The sequence below is a fragment of the Monodelphis domestica genome, chromosome 6 (assembly GCF_027887165.1).
Source record: "Monodelphis domestica isolate mMonDom1 chromosome 6, mMonDom1.pri, whole genome shotgun sequence".
Classification (NCBI taxonomy): Eukaryota; Metazoa; Chordata; class Mammalia; order Didelphimorphia; family Didelphidae; genus Monodelphis; species Monodelphis domestica.
The window spans coordinates 16183097-16204091 of NC_077232.1; the positions used below are offsets into that span (position 1 = coordinate 16183097).

The 20995-nt window shown below is 39.5% G+C and overlaps 1 protein-coding gene across 1 annotated transcript; it reads right to left on the minus strand.

Annotated features, from left to right (window-relative positions):
- Positions 1-1148: 1148 nt before the first annotated feature.
- On the minus strand, positions 1149-18726 carry LOC103094246 (membrane-spanning 4-domains subfamily A member 4A-like). Its single transcript, XM_007497557.3, has 7 exons — positions 18542-18726; positions 15746-15917; positions 11186-11314; positions 6705-6761; positions 5786-5944; positions 4291-4392; positions 1149-3332 (listed from the first exon to the last, which is right to left on the minus strand). Exons 2-7 carry the CDS (start codon positions 15899-15901, stop codon positions 3282-3284), a joined length of 654 nt encoding a protein of 217 aa, XP_007497619.2. The 5' UTR covers positions 15902-15917; positions 18542-18726; the 3' UTR covers positions 1149-3281.
- Between the last annotated feature and the right edge of the window lie 2269 nt (positions 18727-20995).

Here is a 20995-nt window from a genome sequence, read left to right on the forward strand (position 1 = left end):
TGTCTGCCCTTCATAATAAACTTTATAAAATATATATGTCTGGGTAGCAAGAAATAATAGTAATTATAATTATTACAAGGTACAGTGTTCAGAAGAAATAGGAAAGAGAGAAAGTGTAGGCATAGAATGTTGTTTCTAGTTAAAACTTGTTAATTAATTAATTTGTTTGTTACATCAAAATGCTCAGTGAAATCCTTCCTTGACTCTTCTTCCCTCACTAGAAATGACATTCTTTGACAAGAAGATGTATGTATACATAAAACTATGTTACTTATTTTTACTTACATCATACCTCTACTGGTTGACGCAGATAAGTCATTCTTCAAAAAGTATTTTGTTGCTGTTTAGAGTGTTCTCTTGATTCTGCTTGTTTCACTCTTCATATTTTCATGTAGGCTTTTCCATGCTTTTCCAAAATTAATCTGCCTGTCCTTACTTATCATACAGTAGCATTCCTGATCAATCATTTGCCATAAATTCTTTTTTATGGAGTAGAACCAAGATTTTCATTTTTACTTTTATAGCAAAGCTTTTTCTCTTACATCCAAATATCTTCTAGTTTATCAATTTTCTTTTGTCTTATTCTTTGCTCTTTTTTCTTTTTGTTTCTTCATTTTATACCTATGCAATAATACCTAATTTCTGGGAGAGGTTAAATTCTTTTAGTATATTTATTTAAATAATTAATTTAGAATATTTTTCCATAGTTACATGATTCATTTTCTTTCCCTCCCTCCCATAGTTAGGCATATAATGTTGATAGAGGTGTCAGACATGAGATACACTTGTGGACCACAAAACATACTCAACTCATTGGACTCACAACAATTTATTTTACACCCCAAGATGGTGAGAGAGAGGGTAAAGCATAATTCTAGCACAGTGAGAATCATCATCAAAGACAGGAGCCCCTGTGGAAATCACTGCGAAAATCAAGTACCAAAGAAGTCAAAAAGAAGTAAAATCAGATGGTTATCTAATTCTGATTTCTGTCTGATTTTTCCATTGGAGCAAGCACCAATCTAGTTCCTTCTAGTTCTGCTTCATTTAAGGGCTGGAAGTTGATGTATTTTCCTAGTCTGAGACTCATATTCTGGCCCGACTAATATAGGAGACATACTGAATGTCATTGTTGCCACAGCAGATTCATTTTAAGTAATTCTTTGAACATCTTTATTATTTGTTTCAGGTAATAAATTGCATAGAACAAAGACATGAGGTTCATTTAAATCAAAGTTTCTTGGGGAAAGAATATAGTTTACATTGAAAGAAATAAGTAAAAGCCCTTGCAGTGAGTTTTCTTTAGTTTATATAACAAATAATGTTTTCAAAACTGGAGTGGGGGCTCCAAGATGAGCCATTAGTTAATATTAGAAATGATGCACTTTAATTAACTGCAGAGGAAATATCAGAATATACTTTATTTCCTAGAGCTTAGGATGAAATGAGGTTCATTTAAACCATTTCCCCCCTTCTACATATGGAAAGTGGATCCTAGATATGTCAACTGACTTGTCCATGTTCTCTCACAACTCTTAGAGGTCAGAGACTTTGTTCACTTCCACATCCCAAGAAGACAACTTGAGAACTCCAAGGCCAGGACTCTTCTCAGTAAGCCACATTATAGCCTTTGAACCCTAAAGGAGTCAGAAAAGCTTTACCTAGAGTATTGGGTCTGGTTCAGGAAAAACTGACTTAAACTAGGCCTCAGACACTTGCTTTCTAGCCATGTGACTCTGGGCAAGTCACTGAAGCAGATTCTCATCACAACCCAGAGTTCCTGTGAGGATAAAGTGACAAATCGCCTCAAAAAAGTATGTAAATGCCAGACATTATTGTTACTGTACTCACAGTCATTGCTATTGACATAATAGCTACTCAATCCTCCTTAAGGTCCTATTTGAATTGGAACTTCAGCTTCCAGCTAGAGCAAGGGAAACCCCACAGTATTTGGGTCCGAATTTCCTTCAACTGTCTCCAAAAATTTATACAAGCCAAAGTCCAGAATATCGAAAACTAGACTGTGATAAGAGGGAAATTTAGAGAAATAATAAAGATGAAAAATATAGCATTTATATGACTCTTTAAGGTGTGCAAAACACTTTTTGAACATTAGGTCCTCCTTGCCAAGAAAAAACAAAACTCCGGGAGGCAGGGCTATTATTGGCTTCATTTTACAGATGAGAAAACTGAGACTGAGATGACGTTCAGTGAGGTGACCAGGGTCACACAGCTAGGAAGGGCCCTGGGGCAGAAGTACAATCAGTTTTCCTTACTCTGACTACACAACTATATGTCACCACCACACTGACACTTAGTCGGCATTCCTAGGTTCAAAAAGAACCAGGAATATGCTCTGCCATAGAATGCTCAAACACTCCTGTGAGATCACTAGTATGGACATGGCTAATCCTATTTTACAGGAAAGGAAACTGAGGTTCAGAAAAATTAGGCTATGGGCAAATAGATATGAAACAGCAAAGGCAGGATCTTCAGCCACAGCTCTTCTCAGTCCCAGTCCAAAAGTCCAAAGGAGGAAGTTCTGAAAGGTGACGTTGGTGGTAGGAAAGGGATCAGTTATGAGGGAATTTGTGATTGTGTGAGCAACTCTGGGGTCAGAAAAGGATGAAGAAACTTTGAGATCAGCCTAAGTTCCTCTACAAATGCCTCAATGACAGGGAAGCAGTGTTGAGAGGAGGTATTCACAGCAAGGATCAGGATGCTCCAGGAGCAAACAGAGAGGGCAAAGAACAAAGATGATGGAGTCCAGGCCACTGGAGGTGGAAACATCCAATTTCACAGGTAGGAGCAGCAGAAAATTCCATAGGTGGGAATCTTGATTCATGGAGAACAGAAGAAAAGTAGTTTGGTACTCCCATTCCCATCTCTTTTCCTTCTCTCCTCTTCTCTTGTAATGACCCTATTTCCCAGCATCCATAGGGAGTCTTGGGCAGATTAGTCTTCCTGTGCACCGAAAGGAAAAAGATTTCCTGATATGTTTGCTGATAGTTTGTGAGCAAATCCTGAGATATTCAGGGGCCTGGGTGCAAAATGGGGAAGTAGATGTGAGCAGTGCATGACTAAGAATGAAAGCGACTGTTAACAAAGAATTTCAGGAAACCTGAGACAATTTGCTCTTTGTTTCATTGAAAAACAGCCAATAATGGAAGGAGCTTTCTCTGAGGAACAGGGAAGCATGTGTGTGATATGAGACTGTCAGGATGACTTCCAGGTAATGCGGTGGTGTCAGCAGCTCTCCTTTGAAGTAGTTTCTCTCCTCTTTATGCCTCAGTAACTGGTACTTGGGATGGAGAAGGCATGAAGATGGTAACCTATAAGACAAACAGGAACCTCATGCATGAGTCACCCAAGGATGAAAAGTAAAGTAATTGTCAGGACAGAAAATCACTGAGAACATCACCTTTATGCTGAGTGTTGGCCGTGGCTAAAAAAGACAGGACTGCATTGCATTGTGATGGACTTGGCTGATACTTATTCTGCCTCTTTACTTTCAGCACTGCTCTCCTCTCTTTCCACCTCCTTTCTGACTTAGGGCATCCTTTCCCTCATGTCCTCCCACTTTGGCTGCAAGGTCACTCTTACATGGACTGCTCTCTCTAATTGCCTTCTTTATTCAGGCTAAATTCAAAGGTATGACACTAACCCCAAAAAGATAACCAAACCAATTAATGAGATGAAAAGCTGTGCTCTCAGCCTAGGTGAAGCATATCTTGGCATTCCCTAAAAGGTCCCCCTCTAGTCCTTTTCAGCAGGTTGTCAATGGATTTGCCTCACACCCTTTCCAGGTAAATACAGTGTCCCAGAAAGAGACTCTCTACCTTGTGAGGTCATCAAATGGATCAAAGTACTCCTTTGGTTTCTCAATTACTATGGCTTCTCTTTGGAGGCCAGATGGGAAACCAAAATATCCCTCCCCTCTTCTGATCCTGAGTGGGGTACAGTATCTGCCTAGTTGAGGAGTGAACAGTGAATTCTTGATCTAGTAGAGGTGGTGAGGAAGAAAGAATGAACAGATTTGCACAGAGTTGTGCCTCTGAGTGCCCGGGAAATCTTGAACTCCTCACTGGTAGCCCCAAAGGAAGGTTGGTCTCTGACACTGGATATGATGCTTAGGAACATGGAGGCAGAAGCCCAAAATTTCTTAGTCATTCTCTCTGAAGAAAAGTTTTCCTCTTATTAGTCCTTGAGAGGACTCACTTGCTGATTCCCCTAGAGAAGTCCTGTGGCACAGTAAAGTAAAGGAGTCACCATTTAACATCAGCTACTCACCCCACTCTGACTACAACAAGTTGCTTTACAGCCAAAGCTTGAGACTGCGATGGAGAAGGCAAATTCCAAAATGGCGAGGAATAGTAGAATCACATTGATTCCCTGAAAGAGGGCACAGAGAATGGTGAGAGAAGAACACAAGGCCCCACTTCTAGCCACTCAGGAAGAAAAAAACATATATATACATATATGCAGGGAAGATTGTAGGGTGTTGTCATCTGGAGACAAAATCTAAAACGTATATCAAGTTTGTTTCCAACTTTAAAAACTAATATGAATGTTAATTATTATTATTACTTTGATCAATAATAATTTTATATTTAATACATGAAGATCCATAAAACATGTCCCATATAACAATCCCATGTGAGGCATCATGGAAGGATGACTGTCTCTATTTTTCAGTTAGCAAACTAAGTCTCAGAAATGCAAACTGGTCTGCCTTTGACTAAACACATTTCCTTCTTTTTTGCCCTAGTTCATATTCCAACTAGGCTGGCATCCATCGAGATACATCCTGGATACTCAGAACAATTCTGTTTGATAAAGGAAAATCTAAACCCTCTAGAAGGTTCTGTCTTGAGTTTAATTACTGTTTCCATTTCACATACAGATTTGATAACTCTGGGGTATTCATTAGTTAGTTTCCTGTATCCCCCCATCCCACAATGCTCCCTGCAGTCTACAGTAAGAATCCCAATCCTAGTTGTGCAATTATAACTTCATAATCTTAAACATTTCCTAGAGAAACGATTCTTAGCTCAATTTTTTTCCTAATTTTCTTTCTTGTCTTGAATATCTATCTTTGACATTCTTGAATATCTATCCAAGTGACCCTTTCATAATCTTTACCTCCCAATCTTGGCCTGCTCTCTCTCTTCCTAATTGGCTCTGCCCACATCAACTAAAGACCAAGAAGAGTCTCATGTTGATCTGCTGGTTATTTTCCTCTTCCAAAGCTCTTCTCAGCTGAAATTGCATCCTTAAAGACTCCCTTATCTCACCCCCCTCCATCCATCAAAAATGGGATCTCTTCCCTCAAACATTTTATAAAGCTTTTTTCACAAATATCATTTCCCATCCTTGTCTTTCCCCAAAGAACAAATGAGACAGAGAGTTCCTTAAAAGCAAGAACTCTGGCATTTCAAAACTTATCTCTGAATCACCTGTGCAGAGCATATTGCCAAAAAATAGTGATAAGTGAATACCCAGATACTCTTTGGTTGACTTGAATTGAATGGGAATGAACAGGACTGAATGAAAATGTTAATTCCCTCCCATGCTTTGGAATTCTAAGCATTTGCATTTCTGACCCAGAACATAGGAAGATCCAGAAATATGAAGGAATTTCCTCTTGTTTCCCAACTCAAGCAGATTGCCCTTCCTCAAAGGTTCAGACCTCCTCAGGACCCTTGGGTGTCTCTGCTCTGGCCTGTACAGATTGGCCATTTCAAACATCCACAGTCATAAGGGGCCACCTCTTGGAAGTACTCACCAGCAACACAGCCAAACCGCAAGCACAGGTTTCATAGGAACTTTCATGGGTACAAAAATAATAGGATGAATCAGTCATTGCCAAGTTGATTGATAAAAGGATGATTCCCAGCCCTGCTGCCACTGCACTGACAGTGTTCATTGCTAGGCTACTTTGGACCTGAAAACAAGGAAGAATTCATTAACCAATCAAGGCATTAACCCATGGGGTTACTACTATGTGTCCAGTCATGTTAGACCCATTTGTGTATGCAACGAGAGAAAGATACACCTATAGAACAACTGTATGATTATCAATAATATGGAAATAAGTGTTGATCAATGACTCAAGTGAATATGAGGGGAATCACATATTAGTTATGGGGTGGGGGAGATGGGGAAAGAGGAAGGAAAGAAAAGGAAAGAACATGAATCACCTAACCATGGGAAAGTATTCTAAAATAATTAATGAAATGAAATTTTTCAATTAAAAAAATAACAATTGCTATGTGCTAGAGATCATGTAAGCCTCTCTAGATACAAAGACCAATTACAAAACTGATTAATTCCTGAATGCTTCACATTCTAGTTAATGCAGCATCTGTTTGGGGATCTTTGGTTTTCTTTAAGACAATTGAGGACACTCAGGGAGCTAAAAAGTCAGCAGAACTCTTATTGTTTCTCCTGGTATGGCTACTAGCTTTACCAGGCAGCAATTGGAACAGTGATGGTGCAGTCAACAGTGATCCATACCCTCTGCGACCTCAGGTTGCTAACTCAGCCATATAGCATTGGTCAGTCCAACATTCTATAGCACAGCTCGGGCATCTGAGGCTCTCTCTTAAGGAACCTTCTGCTTTTCCCTTCCCCTTCCAGAGGAAATAAAAGAGATCAGAAGTTTCTTCTTCATGAGCTATGAAGAAAGAAGGAATATCACCCACCAGAGTGTTTGTGGTTTTATTCTCTGCAGCAATGGAAAGAGAGCCAGAGACAAGGAACTGTGGACAGAAAACATAATATATCAGTGACTTAAAACATTTTTTCGGTGCCTACTGGCCTTACCTTTGCCCAGCCACTAACTACCTGCCTCTCCCATCCTTCAGAACTTGTCTCTTATGGCTCCCTCAGAACCTCTGGATGCCTCCTAAATATTTGGACAAGGAGTAATACTGTAAATCTTGAAATTTCTCAGACTTGTGAATGTTAAAAATTTCCACATGGAGGAATCCTCCATTGGAACAAATTCCCTACTGGGAAACATTCCCCATTTTGATGTGAGAACTCGCCAGGATCAGAAATGGGAGGACCTCTACTCCACCCATACTTAAGACTGCTTTAGGGGAGAAAACTCCTTGCTAAACAATGAAAGTACTTGGACCCATGCTTATAATAAGGCAAGGAGTTCTTTGAGCCATGCCTGTTTTTTAGAATTGATATAATGAGATGCTAGGTACCTAAAAGGGTCGGGCAAGTTTTCTTTTAATGAGATTAGTTGACTCAGCTGTGTTTTCACTGGTTCAGACTTACTGAGGAGATTAGTTGACTTAGCACGAATTCAGATGGGCAGTCCTTTGGAAAACTACTACAGTGATTGGTAGATGTAAGGACTTAGGGGAGGTGACATAGGACAAAAACCCCTATATAAGAAGAAGCAGAATCTCTTGAGAAAAAAAATCCTTTTGGAGGATCTCTGATGAGGATCGCTTGGGAAGAATCTCTTGAGAGAGGCTCTGGAGAAGGGAAGCTCTTGGAGGACAATCTGTAAGGAGGTCTCGCTGGAGCTCCTCTGAGGGGACTCTGTCCCTCTGGGGGCTCTGGAGAGAGGCCCTTTGGAACAGTCTCTGGCTGGAAGGCTCTTTAAGGAGGACTCTGGCTAAAACTCTTTCTGGTGAAGTCAGCTGAGATGGAGCTGGCCTGGTGTCACTAGAATCCTTGCTTAGACAGACCTTGTGGTAAGTGTTAAAAGACTGACTGACTGATCTCTCTCTCTTAAGACTCAGGTCTAGGTCATGTTGGCTTAAGGCCCTTCATATTTATTTCCTTTTTCTCTCTTTCTCTCTTTTCTTTAATTCCACATTTTTATTAATTAAAATCTCTATAAAACACAGTTGACTTGGGTATTTGAATAATTGGGAATATTTCCCTGGCGACCACCTTATATTTGATTTAAAAACCAAGACACTGTAGTGAAACATATTTTCTGTGGTCAAATTTACTCACCCTCTCTTATATCTATCACATTTATGTCTTCCACCATTTTAACTCACTACAGTTTACAACATCACTCTTTTAACTGTTACAGTTTAAGGCCTTCAACCATTTAAAATCTAACAATACTCAAGCCTGCCTTCTTTCAATAGGAGAATTTGAATTCAAGTAACCATGTCAAAAATGAAAACAGGCTACTGTCCTATTGCTTCTCCTTAATGAAAAGTTTGAGAAGAAACGAGGCATTTCCGTGTGTAGGAATCCATCAATGTTTATATTATATACAAAAACATATTATAAGTCTGTGTATATGTGCATGTATTTGCTTCTCTGTGTATTTTTCTTCATGTGGCTCCACGTGTACAATGAGATTCTGAAATCATTGAAGTGAGGGAAAACTGCTCCCTGTAATATATAGTCTGAAATGACTGGTCCAATAGTATGGCACTGCTTGAGAACATGGTATTGTGGTGCATTATGGTCATTAATTCCTTTACATATAGTTGTTTTCTGGATAAGAACCTGATTTGGGAAATGTTGGAAGACTCTGAGAGCTTTACCTGGAAGAAGAGTGGATTTTTTAGAATCTTTAATCGGGTCGTCAAGTCACTAATTGCTAAGAAACTCTAATTGGAGGCATCAGAATCTATAGGAGAGAGGAGATGAGAAGAAAGATCTGGACAGAGCTGTGTGTAAAGGAAGAGAGAGGATGGAAGAAAAAGCAGACAGAGAAGCTGCCTAAAAAGGGATTCTGACTGTGAAAACTGTTCACAATTACATAAAAAAGTGTAGAGAAGGCTTTTTGTTTGATGGCATCAACTGTGAATTTCACAGCTTTTCAGTTCTCCTTGGTTCCAAAACCATTTCCATCCTTTGATTGGAGAGGGTGGACATGAGAACTCCTCCAACATCATCCTCTCCTACTTAACTAGAGCTCTTCATCAAGATCCCATAATGAGCATCTTTTCCCCACATTCCCAATTTTCATCTTCATTTTATGTGTTAGCTTCTCTGTTAGACTATAAACTCTTTGAGTGCAGGAACTGTCTTCTGCCTCTTTTTCTATCTCTAGCATTACACAAAATAACTGGCACATGAAAGTCCATTAAGAAAGATCTGCTGATTGATTGACAAAAGATAAAAAGCAATGCTTTAGGTGGAGTCTGAAGGCATAAATATTCTATAGATGCTCACTGAAAGAGACATTGCTTTGGGGAAAGATCATTGGAGAAAGCACAATTCTCTCTGCTTTGAAGCCTATTGTCATCTTTTGATGTCTACCTCCTGCTTGAAGGAAACCTCATAAGGTTGCCTGGGTTCCAAAAGAGTTCCATAGATCTCAACAGAGAAAGAAAAAGAGCAGAAAAGATGCAATTTCCACCTGCATTTCCATGAGCTAGATCGATAAAGTTTTGTTTTATTTTTAAGAAAAAATTTCTTAGTCTCCTAATCAGGGTAGCCATAGGAGAAAGAGCTCAAAATCACTTCCATGGTGCAAAATGGGAGAATAGGCTTCCATAGCCAAAGAGCTGCAAAGATGACAAGGAGAGGTGATGGCAGAGTTCTTTCGCCCAACAGGTGATGCATGCTACAGACTGTTTCTTGAAGAGAATAAGAATATCATCAGCGATAATATAGAGTTGAATTGCCCCACATGTGGCTTTCTGCGAGGTTTCCATAAGGGGATGCTCACTCTCTCCAATGAATAGTGGCACAAGTTTATGGCTGGACTGTTACATTTTGATGATTTCATCTCCTGAGTAAATGCAATGATTGTTCCTGGTCTTACTCTGAATTTTTTTAATGTAGGATTATTGCTTTTGTTTTCTTATTTGATCAATGTTTCCCCCATAGGAACCAATGGTGAGTGATTTTTGCAGAATCAGGGAGGACCTTAATTAGGGCTCGAGAGATCCAGTTCCAGATCATGAGGGTGAATCCACCCTTGAAAGTGGGTTACGCCGAGGACTCTGCATGACTTTTTGATAACCACATGGATACTCCTCCGGGAAACCCTGGCCGTTCAACGTGATAGTAGGTTTGGTTTGTGAACCAGCTCAGGGGGACAAGAATGGTCAATCTCTCAATCAGGAGACGAAAAGGTTTTTTGTTTCTTGTTTTTAAGAAAAGGACTTCAAAGTATGTATCATTTTTTTTAAAACTCACCTACTATCTTAGAATCAATACTAAGTATTGGTTCCAAGGCAGAAGAGCCATAAAGCCTAGGCAATGGGGGTTAAGTGACTTGCCCAGGGACACACAGCTAGGAAGTGTCTGAGGCCACATTTGAACATAGGACTTCTCATCTCTAGGCCTAGCTCTCAATCCACTGAGCCACCCAGCTGACCCCTTCTGTATCATTTTTGTAGGGATATGCATTGCTAATGAGCTGCTCTATTGACTATCTTAATTATTTTAAATTCAGTCACCAGCAATAACTGAATTTCAGCTTCCTCTGTTACAAAATAGAAATGATAATACAAGTACTATCTGACTTAGAGGGTCTTAGATGATTTTAAAATCTGTAATACTGCAAGCATCAAAATCGTTAATCCATATATAATGAAAGCTTATTTCTTTCCAAATATTCATATAATGACATGGTAGAGAGTACTGCCTTTGTTCTAGAAAAATGAAGGTACAGATTCTACCTCAGCACTCAGTAGCTCTGGGCCCTTCAGTAAGTCACGTTGTGGGTTTGAGCTCAAAAAGTGAGATGAGATGAACAATATGTTTCATCTCTGTCTTTCTAATTCTATTGGACTTTGAATTGTTGATCAAAGAAAATCTAGACTAGTTTGCCTTGTCACAGGCTTGGATACTATCTATCTATCCATCTATCCAAACCTCTATCCATACCTCCATCCATCCACCTATCTCTCTATCCATCCATCCATCTATCTATTCATCTATCTATCCATCTAATTATCTATTATTCTGTATACTATACATAGTTGAATACATATATATATGTGTGTAATATGCATAATATATAGTATTATCATGTATATCACATATTGCCACATTTATATATTACATATACTATACAATATATGTTGCAAAAGCTGCCCTTTCCCACCTACACTCTGGGAAATTACAAATGAGAAACCCTGGGCATGAAGGACATGTTGTAGACATCTAGATTCCCACCAGTCTCAAAGGAATGAAGGGAAAAATTCCACATTTCAGAATTAGTTTCACTACTTCTACTCACAAATGCTGTTCCCCAGAATATGTAGCCACTGTTAAGAAAAAAATATTCATGTAGGTAAATTCCCGGTTGAACCAAAATGATAATCATTCCCAAGGCAAAGTTCATCAGGGCGATCATGATCTGGACAGTCTAGAATGGAAAGAAATATTGATGAGCATAGAGAAGATTTACTCACTTCTCTCTAGAAATGGAGTCAAAGATTCATCTAATTTTCCCAAATGCTTTCCTTATATAATCTTTGTGAGTACAAGCAAGAGTTCATACTAACTGACATGTTGCCATTTAGTCATTCTTCAATTCATGCGGGACTCTGATTCCATTTGGGGTTGTCTTCGCGAAAGTTGTAGAGTGGTTTTTGCTTTCCTTCTTGTATTTTAATTTAAAATCTAAGAATTTTTGAATTTTGAATTTTTTGTTTCAGATTGCATTTTTATAAAAATCCGAGAATTTTGATTTTTTGTTTAAGATAGTATTTTTTATAAAAAATTCAAGGGGGCAGCTGGGTAGCTCAGTGGATTGAGAGCCAGCCCTAGAGATGGGAGGTCCCAGGTTCAAATCTGGCCTCAGACACTTCCCAGCTGTGTGACCCTGGGCAAGTCACTTGACCCCCATTGCCTAGCCCTTACCACTCTTCTGCCTTGGAGCCAATACCCAATATTGACTCCAAGACGGAAGGTAAGGTTTAAAAAAAAAATTCAAGATTTGTTTTGTTCAAGAAAAGATCTTCAAGAAAGAAGCTTGAACTTTTACATCCAGAGAATGAACTGTTGCGGAAAGATGCCGGAAAACTTACACTTCATCAAGAAGATCAAGAATGAACTTTTTATATGTTTGATTGAACATTTCTTGTAAATGTACACATTTATGCCAAAAGGGATTGCCCCTAATTTGGCTTTCTGTCAATGCGTCTAGCAAAACATTGGTTTTGCTTTCTTTTCTTTTCTATTTCCTCTCTCACTATTCTAATTTCTCTTAGAAAATTGAATATCATGTATATCTATAGTTAGAAGTGCATTTTGAATTACAAAATTGATTATGTTAAATGATCAATGGGGAGACTAGTCTCCCAATGATCATCAGGGGGGATTGTAAACCTTAAAATTTCCCAGACCCTACTTTATAAAATTGGATTAAGACCATTCCCCATTTGGGCAGTGAACTCTACTTAAAGCAGGAATGTGAGAATTCTACTTTACCTACTTGGGTCTGCCCTAGGGGGAGATAAAGTTGTAAACTCTTTTCTGAACAATGAAAAGTACTTAAACCCATACTTTTCTTAAACTAAGTACCTATAAAGGTCAAGCAACTTGTGAATTTACAAGGAACAAAGAACTGGAAAACTTACTCAGAGCTTTCCTGGTGTGAATTACTTAAAAATCCACACCTTCTTAGGTGTGGACTAAGAATGGGCGGTCCTTTAGAAACATCTACAGTGATTGGTAGATGTAAGGACTTAGGGGAGGTGACAGAGAAGATTTTGCCCTTAAAAATAAGAGCTCAGGGAAGAGTTGGGAAGTGATTCTGAAACATTCAGATTGGAGAGACTCATTCTGAGGAGACTGATTCTGAAACATTCAGATGGAGGAGGGAGCTGGTGAAAGCAGCTGAGATGCTGCTGGCCTGCTGCCATTAGAAATCCTTACTTAGACAGATCTTATGGTGAGTTATAAAAAACTGACTGATTTCTCTTTTAAGATTCAGGTCTAGGCCATGTTGGCTTGAGGCCCTTCATACTTATTCCTTTCTTACTCTCTCTCTCTTTGATTACTCATTGTATTGTTAATTAAAATCTCTATAAAACCCAGTTGACTTGGGTTTTTTAATAATTGGGAATATTTCCCTGGCGACCACCTTATATTTGATTTTAAACCCAAGACACTGTAGTGAAACATATTTCTGTGGTCAAACTTATTCACCCTCTCTTATATCTATCACAATTTATATCTTCCACTATTTTAATCACTACAGTTTAAGACCTCAACCATTTTAAATCTCACAGTTTATGGCTCCCACTCTTTTATCTACAACAATTTAAGCCCCACAACTAATTTAAATCTCACATTCTCCAACCCATTTTATAAATGAGGAAACTGAGGCAAACAAGGTGAAATAACTTGCCTAGGGCCACACAGGTAGAAAGTGTCTGAGACCAGAATTCAATTCAAGAAGATAATTTTTCCTGACTCCAGGCCCAACATTCTATCTGCTGTCCAAATTCACATGTAGGAGACAACTAATAATCGGTTAACTGATTAATTGCTTGAGATTTCAGGTCCAAGAAAATAGATCAGCCCCCAACTCTATCCCTAAAACCTCTAGAATTTTGGACCTGTCATTTCCTCTATCTGACTCTGTTTCCTCATCTGTAAAATAAGAAAATTACATTAGAAAATCTCTAAAATCCTGTCTAGCTCTTAATCCTAAAATCACATGAGTGCAACCAAAGCATAGTGGATAGAGAATTTGCTGAAAGATCAGGAAGACTTGGGTTGAAGTTCTACTAATTTGTACATATAATGACTGTGTGGTCCTAGACATATTATTGAAATTCTTGCTGACATCTGGCAAATTTTTATGATTAAAAATGGCAGGATTGTTTCCTAACTGTATTTCTGGGAGAAATTTCCTCACCAAAAGTCCCCTGTAACAATGGAATCATAGCTCCAGATTAAAAACTAATTATTTTTTCTAGTATTTTTATTTGGAAAAAACTAACTATATAATACATGCTAATACCTGTGGAATTTTTGTAGTTCAGTCAATACTAATTCTTCATGTCTCCATTTTATGGTTTTCTTGACAGAGATATTGGAATGGTTGCCATTTCCTTTTCCAGATCATTTTACAGTTGAAGAAACTGAGGCAAACAGGATTAAGTGACTTGCTCAGTGTCTTATAACTAGTAGCCAGATTTGAACTCAAAAGGATGAGCCTTCCTGACTCTTACACCCAGCACTCTGCACTGTGGCTCCACTTCACTGTGTTTTCCTGTAGATTACTTAGTAAATTTTGATGCTTTTACAAGAGGAGAAGTAACTTATTACATGGGAGGAAATAGCCAGTGAACCCAGAAAATATGAAGAAGGTAAACAAAAGACCATAAACACTAAATTAGCTGCATTCCTTTGATGGTTAAGGGAAGAATTCCTTCAGTTGAGGACCCCACAGCTAAGCGACATCCTGTCGCTTTTCTCTTCCTCTTCCTAAGTACCATTTTGCTTTCTGATGTCATCCTATCTAGGCATTTTTATATAATGCCATCACAGAGCAATGAATAGGAAAAAAGGAGAGATAGCATGAAAAAACTCCCCAGGAGAAAAGAAGGAAACAGGAGCTCCAAGACACCACTTACAGGTGCTTATCCATCCTCACCTCCATGAACAAACAGGGGGAAACATCCCTTTTCCACCTAATCGGACTAAACGAAGAGGCTTCAAGGCATGGACTAAATAAATTTGAGACAAAGCCCTGGATCCTCTATAGGGCCAACTTTGACACTTTGTAGAGCAGGGCATTCAGGGAGCTTATAAATGTCCCTCTCTAAGACTAAGTCAATAAATTCTTGAGCGGGTGGTTCAATTCTGGCCCATCCAGAAGTCTGCTGAGCCAGAAGAATATCACATTCATAAGACAGCCTAGTACAGAGTCGAAATAGCAATGGATTTTGAGAAAGGAGACTTCTATTCAAATACTAAGCACTTCTTGTTTAATACTTAAATCCCAGCAAGACCTGGAACTTCTCTAGCTTACTCATCTGTTAAATGAGGAGGACTTTGCCTGAGATGCAAACACTTGAAAGATTGTTGGCTTTAGGATCACTTTGTCATTGTTCAGTCATTAGGTCATGTCTGACCCTTCATGGCCCCTGGATCATAGCTATTCCTAGGGATTTCTTGGCCAGGTAGTTTGCAATTTCCTTCTCCAGGGGATCCAGAAGATCCTTTGATCAGGCAATCAGAGGTTAGGTGACTTTCCTCGGGTCACACACCACATAAGTTTCTAAGGAATCATTTGAACTTGGGTGTTCTAACACAAGGCCAAACACTCTATCTACTGAGCCAGCTAGCTGCCTCCTATGCAAACAGTGGTTTAGTGACATGACCAAGGACATGCAGATAGGAAATGTCCAAGGCTGGATTTGGACACAGGCATTTATGACTCCGGTCCTAGTACTCTTAACCACTGAGGCATAGCTGTCTTTTGGAATCACTTGCCAGGATTAAAACCTCTAGTCTACTTTGTACTATTTGTATGACAATGGATCTGCCTCTAAAACTGCTAGGATCTCAGTTTCCCCAACTGTAAAATGAGAGGGGAATGATTGACTAGATGACTTCTGAGGTTCATTTCAGCTCTCATGTATCAAAATATAACAATGATTTTTGAAGTAAGGTAATAATTTGACAAATATTAAGTATTTACTCTTTGCCAAACACTGGGCTAAGCTCTGCAGATACAAATACAAAAGCAAAAACAATTTCTTCTGACTCTCAAACCTACAATCCCACCAGCCAGAAACAGATGAATCAGCTCTCCCAGCAAAGGGGGACTCCAACTCACCCCCAGCACCTTGGGCTCCCCTTTCAGGAAGTTCTGCAGGTATGCTTTCGATTTATAAAATGGCACAGGTGTTCCTATTGGACCTTGTGGGAAGGAAATGGTACCCATCTGGGGAAAGGATGAGAATGTTCCCTTTGTTGTTGCCTGCGACTCCATGAAGCCACTTGTGGTGCTATAAAAAGATAAAAGAAGTCACATGAAACATGGGCTCAGAGTGTCCTCCCAATTGTAGAACAAAAAAGATGGTGGAAAGGTAGCCAAAACAAGCTAAAATCTTGAACTACAATAACAGAGGTCTATGGGGTCTGGAATGATGGAGCTGATAGTTGTACAGCCTTCTGCCCTGATCAGACCGCAACTTGATTATTATATTCAATTTGAGGTTCCATAGTTTAGGAAGAAAACTGATGAGTTGCAGAATATGCAGAGGTGGCAATCAAGATGGCAAAGAGAGCTGATGGAAAAGAAAACTGGAAAAGGCTGACCTGTAGAGGAGATTTAGTTGGTTCAAAGAATAAAATGAGGTGCCCATTAAGACTGAAAGGCAAGGGGTCATGCCCTTCACAAAAGAAGATAATATCCCTGAAACCCTCAATGGAGAACACACAATTTTAATACTTTTTTCAATTATGAGTATGGAGTAGTATGGATCAAAATATTCTGTCCAGCCAAATTCTATAAGTTTCCAGAAGCACCTCTACAGGTAGGATAGGTTCTGGTCATAGAGTGAAGCATGAGTTTTGAGACTGATGGGTGCTATATGCTTGTCTGTCCCAAACCACAAAATTGAAATAGTCCCTTTGACTTATGACCAGGGTCCTCTAGCAACCCTTGAACTCCATGCCCAAAGTCAAGGGAGGTGGGGGTGAAGGTGCCTGAATTGAGGCATGAATAGGTAAGGGAATCTTCATTTTATTCTTCTCTTTCTAGCTGTCCCAGATGTCTAGATTATGCCACATCCCATCTAAACATCTACAGAATACCAGGACTAGTTGTCAAGGACATCTTGCCACTTCAGACACCTTATGCATGCATTTCCCATCACCCCCCCCCCAGTTATTATGCTATAGGAATAATAACCAAATAAGTGTTACCCTTGGTTCTGAAAAGGATTCAACAACACCCAATGAACCTACAGCTTTATAGGGAGGCATCCTCCATGACTGCCAAGATCAAAGCACTCTTCTCTTGCTACCGTTTACTTCTATATCTTCTATCAACTAGAAAATTGGAGTTATCTCAATTGTTTTTCTCCAGGAAACACACCTAGAATAGTTATGTAGGCATATACAGGCCACTTAATAATTTTTGTTGCTTGATTGATCAATGATTGAGAAGGAACTGATTGAATTAGCCACATCAATGGTGTTATCAATCTCATGTAAAGGTGGCTAAAAAAAGGTTACATGAATTAGGCTATTCTGACCATGAAAAGGATCCAATCAATAATCTCACCTTTACCCTGTACCAGGAGCAGGCCAGGCACTGAGCTTCTTGTAGCTCAGCCCTATCTCCCCAAGGTTGAGGGTGGACAGACTTCTCCTAGGAACCTCCTCATTCTGTTATGACTCTATGGGGACCAGGGAGGAGGAAGATGGGGGAAATAAATAGGAAGAAATGGGCTTGACCAGCTAGCCCATTCCACTATGATTCTTTAACTCTACAGAGGTTTTACTGAGGCCCTAGTATGAGCCCAGGCCTGGATTCATCTGTGCCATGAGGAAAAGGGCAAGAGAATACAACCTCTCATCTTCCACAGAACGCCTCTGCCTGGAGAGAATGGGTGCACTAAACGAGAGACGTTAAAAAGGAAGCAATCTTAGAGCTGTCTCTGTGAAGCTGTACTGGAAGGGGATGCTTTGGAAGGACATAAGAAAAAGAGATCACAGCAGAATGCCCCAAGTCACCAGGAAGTCAGGCAGGCTTCCAGTCAGGCTTAAAGCTTGAACTGGGCTTTGAAAACTATTTATAGCATCAGATGTGAAGAGTAGAAAGTAGAGTGATGAACATGAATTTCTGGGATCTCCAACTGCTAATGTCTCCTTTCCTCCATTCCTCGCCCTCTCAGCGTTTAGAAAAGGCCTGCGGTCTACACAGCAGGAGTGGAACTAACAAGATTGCATGGCCTGAAAATTCATGCAAACAGGGTTTCTGGGTCTATTTCAGGAGCACCGCCCTCTAAGATACTTGTCTCTTCCACACTAAATCCAATCTGCACAAGAAAACATCAAGATGATTATCACCAGAGGAAGGGAGGGATTTACCTACATCATGAGCCATCTTTGTCACTGTACTGGTACAAAACTTTTACTCTGATTTCAGAGGGCCTGGCAGCACTTGAGAGCCAGCCAATGAGGTCTGCACTAAGGAATGAAAGGCAGAAAGATCACCACGGTGGGCAGCAATCCATTCCTCTTATTCACACTAAACAAGGTGAATCTGGAGGTTGTCCCTGAGCTACAAGAGTTTGGGAGTATCTAAGGATTGCCCAATGAAAGATATTCCCTTCAGAGGAGCCCAGCATCCCCAAGGCCAGGAAGGAGCTTTTTGAAAATACAAGCCCCAGAGAGTCTCTGCTCAGAGCCAAAAGAATTTTTCTCTACATCCTCCTGAGACCAAATCTGTTCTGTCCTGTGAGTCTTGGGAAAGAACTGACTAAAAAGGCCCCTCTCTAAAGACTTGAATATTCCTTTGACTGCAGTATCTAGGTTCTAGCCTGGGTTCTAGATTCCTTTCAATGTTCTTTTGCATTTAGCTTCTCCTAAAACCTGGGTTGAGAACTCCCTAGGTACTTACCTGTCCTCTCCACCAGCTCTTCCAGGGTCTCCTGCCCTTCAAATCTTCAACCTTACAATTTGCTGAGACAAAGGATGGAATTGCACTGAATTAGAGATTCTTCCCTGGAGTTCCAACTGGTCTTATCTTCTTGCTTCCTCCTAGCACTATGTCCTTCCCTCTGGTGTTCTCTTACTTATGTGCAGATGTGCTGATGATGGCTACAGCAAGCAGAATTTCCAAACATCATGAACCCTGACTTCCTCAAAAGAGGAAATGACTAATGATAAATTCATGCCATGGATTGGTTTCGTGTGTTTTGGGAGGACATGGACTAGAGCCAGAAAAGATAGGAAGGCATGGATGAGTTTCAATCCTCATTGGTGGAGATTATTTACCCAACAAATTATTAGAGACTTAATAAACTGCTGATGATTTTACTTTGTCTTGCAAGGATTCTTCAAGATGGCAATGATTATATTGTATTAAAGGACAGGATGTGAGGAGCAACTACATGCCTCAGTGGATTGAGAGCCAGAAGTAGACATAGGAGGTTCTAGGTTCAAATCTGCACTCAGACACTTCCTGGTTATGTTCCCCTGGGCAAGGAATTTATGATGCACTGCCTAGTCTTTGCAGTTCTACTGCCTTGACAACAATACATAGTATTGATTTGAAGGTAGAAGGTAAAGTTTTATATTAAAAAACAGAATGTCCAAAGCTAGAAAATAGAATTAAAAATAGAATAGAATAGAATAGAAAATAGGATAAATGAGTTTGCTTTTAAAAAAAAAGAACTAGATAAAATTATTCCTAACCAATAGTGAAGGGCAGAGTCAACTAGTTTGGTATTCCAGAAACAACAAAGGCAGTGAAACTGGATGTTTGAATACTCAGAAGGTAATAAAGCATAAGGAAATGGAAAAGGTAGAATTTGGCCAAGCCGTGAAGGACTTCAACTCCCTTATCAATGTCTTTATACTTGATCCTTCACATACAGGAAATCCCTGGAGTTTATTGAGTTGGGAGAACATTTGTGCTCTAGTAAGATCACTGTAGCAACTGAGTGGAGGACAGATTGAAGTGAGGCTGTGCTGAAGGAGTCTGACCAACCAATAGTTTTTTTAATTTCAGAAATCAAGAAGAAAAATGGCAAGGTCCCAAAGTAGGGTCTTGGTTGTATAAGTGGAGAGAAGAGAACATGAAAAAATGATGCTGTGATGTTAGAAGCAAGATTTGATGACGGACTTGGATATGTTGGGAGAATGACAATGAGAAGTCAGGAAAGACATGAAGATTGAGATCCCAGGAGCCTAGAAGGAAAATGATATTCTCAACAGTAAACAGGAATTTGAGAGAAGGAGAGAGGCAAGACAATGAAGGTGTATAAAACTTAAGAGGTTAGTAAAAACAAATTGCTCTATTGATACATCCTTAAATATATCCTTTCCTTTCATCAACCCTTTAAAATGTTTTATTGATATTCTTTTTAATGTCTATCACCATGAATAGACCTTAGATTCTCATTCCCGTTAAACCTAATGTGTATCAGGAATCCCTGATTTCCTTCAAGACTCTTCTCAATACTATCATCTACATGAGGTCTTTCTTGTAGCCCAATTGTTAGTATCCTCAACTAGGACCCTCATCAGCTGGGTTATTTTGTTTTGTATACATAGTGTGTATGTATATACATATATATAGTGTTATGGATATAGATATAGATCAGACAGAAAGAAAAACAGAGACAGACAGACAGACAGATAGAGATATTTCCTGTTAAAAATGGATGCTCTGTCTCATTATCCAAAAGTTTCCAGTAAATTGAATTTTTACTATTTTTCCATTTTATATCAAATAAGGAGCACTACAGACACCATACTGATCATAAATAGGAAAGGAAATATTGCTTATGCCATAGATTATGGAATTGGGAGGGAAAGGTCAGGAAAATATACTCTAGGAAAGGAGTGACTCTGATTCAGGATCTTTAGATGACAATCTGGCCTGTATTAAAAAAAGATAAAAGAGGGAAGTTTTGTGCCCCATGGGAAGCTAGACTTTCGGTATGGAGGAGGGAAAGAGAGGAGACCCCTTTCTGAAAGTGGGGTTCAACTGGTTACAAGTTGGCTCAGGGAGAGGAGAGAAGAATTGAAGATTTTCCCCCTTCTGCATTCTCTCCTTAAATAAAGGCACTCTCCCAGATTTACTCTTGTTCCTCTTGTCCCCCCTCCACTACTCAAGACCAAAAGGTCTCCCCTTGATCTGTTCACTCACACTTAGCTTGAGGAATAGATAACATTTAATGTCAACTCAATCAGGTAATACAAAAGGAAATAACGGGCAGGGAAAAATGGGAAAAGGAATGTGGGAAAAGGGAGTCCCTGTCTCTATCTAAACCCTTTTCCTCCCTCCTTGAGTTTGGGGGGAACTCAGGCCTTGGCATCATTTGTCACAGGGCTAGGGTTGTTGCTT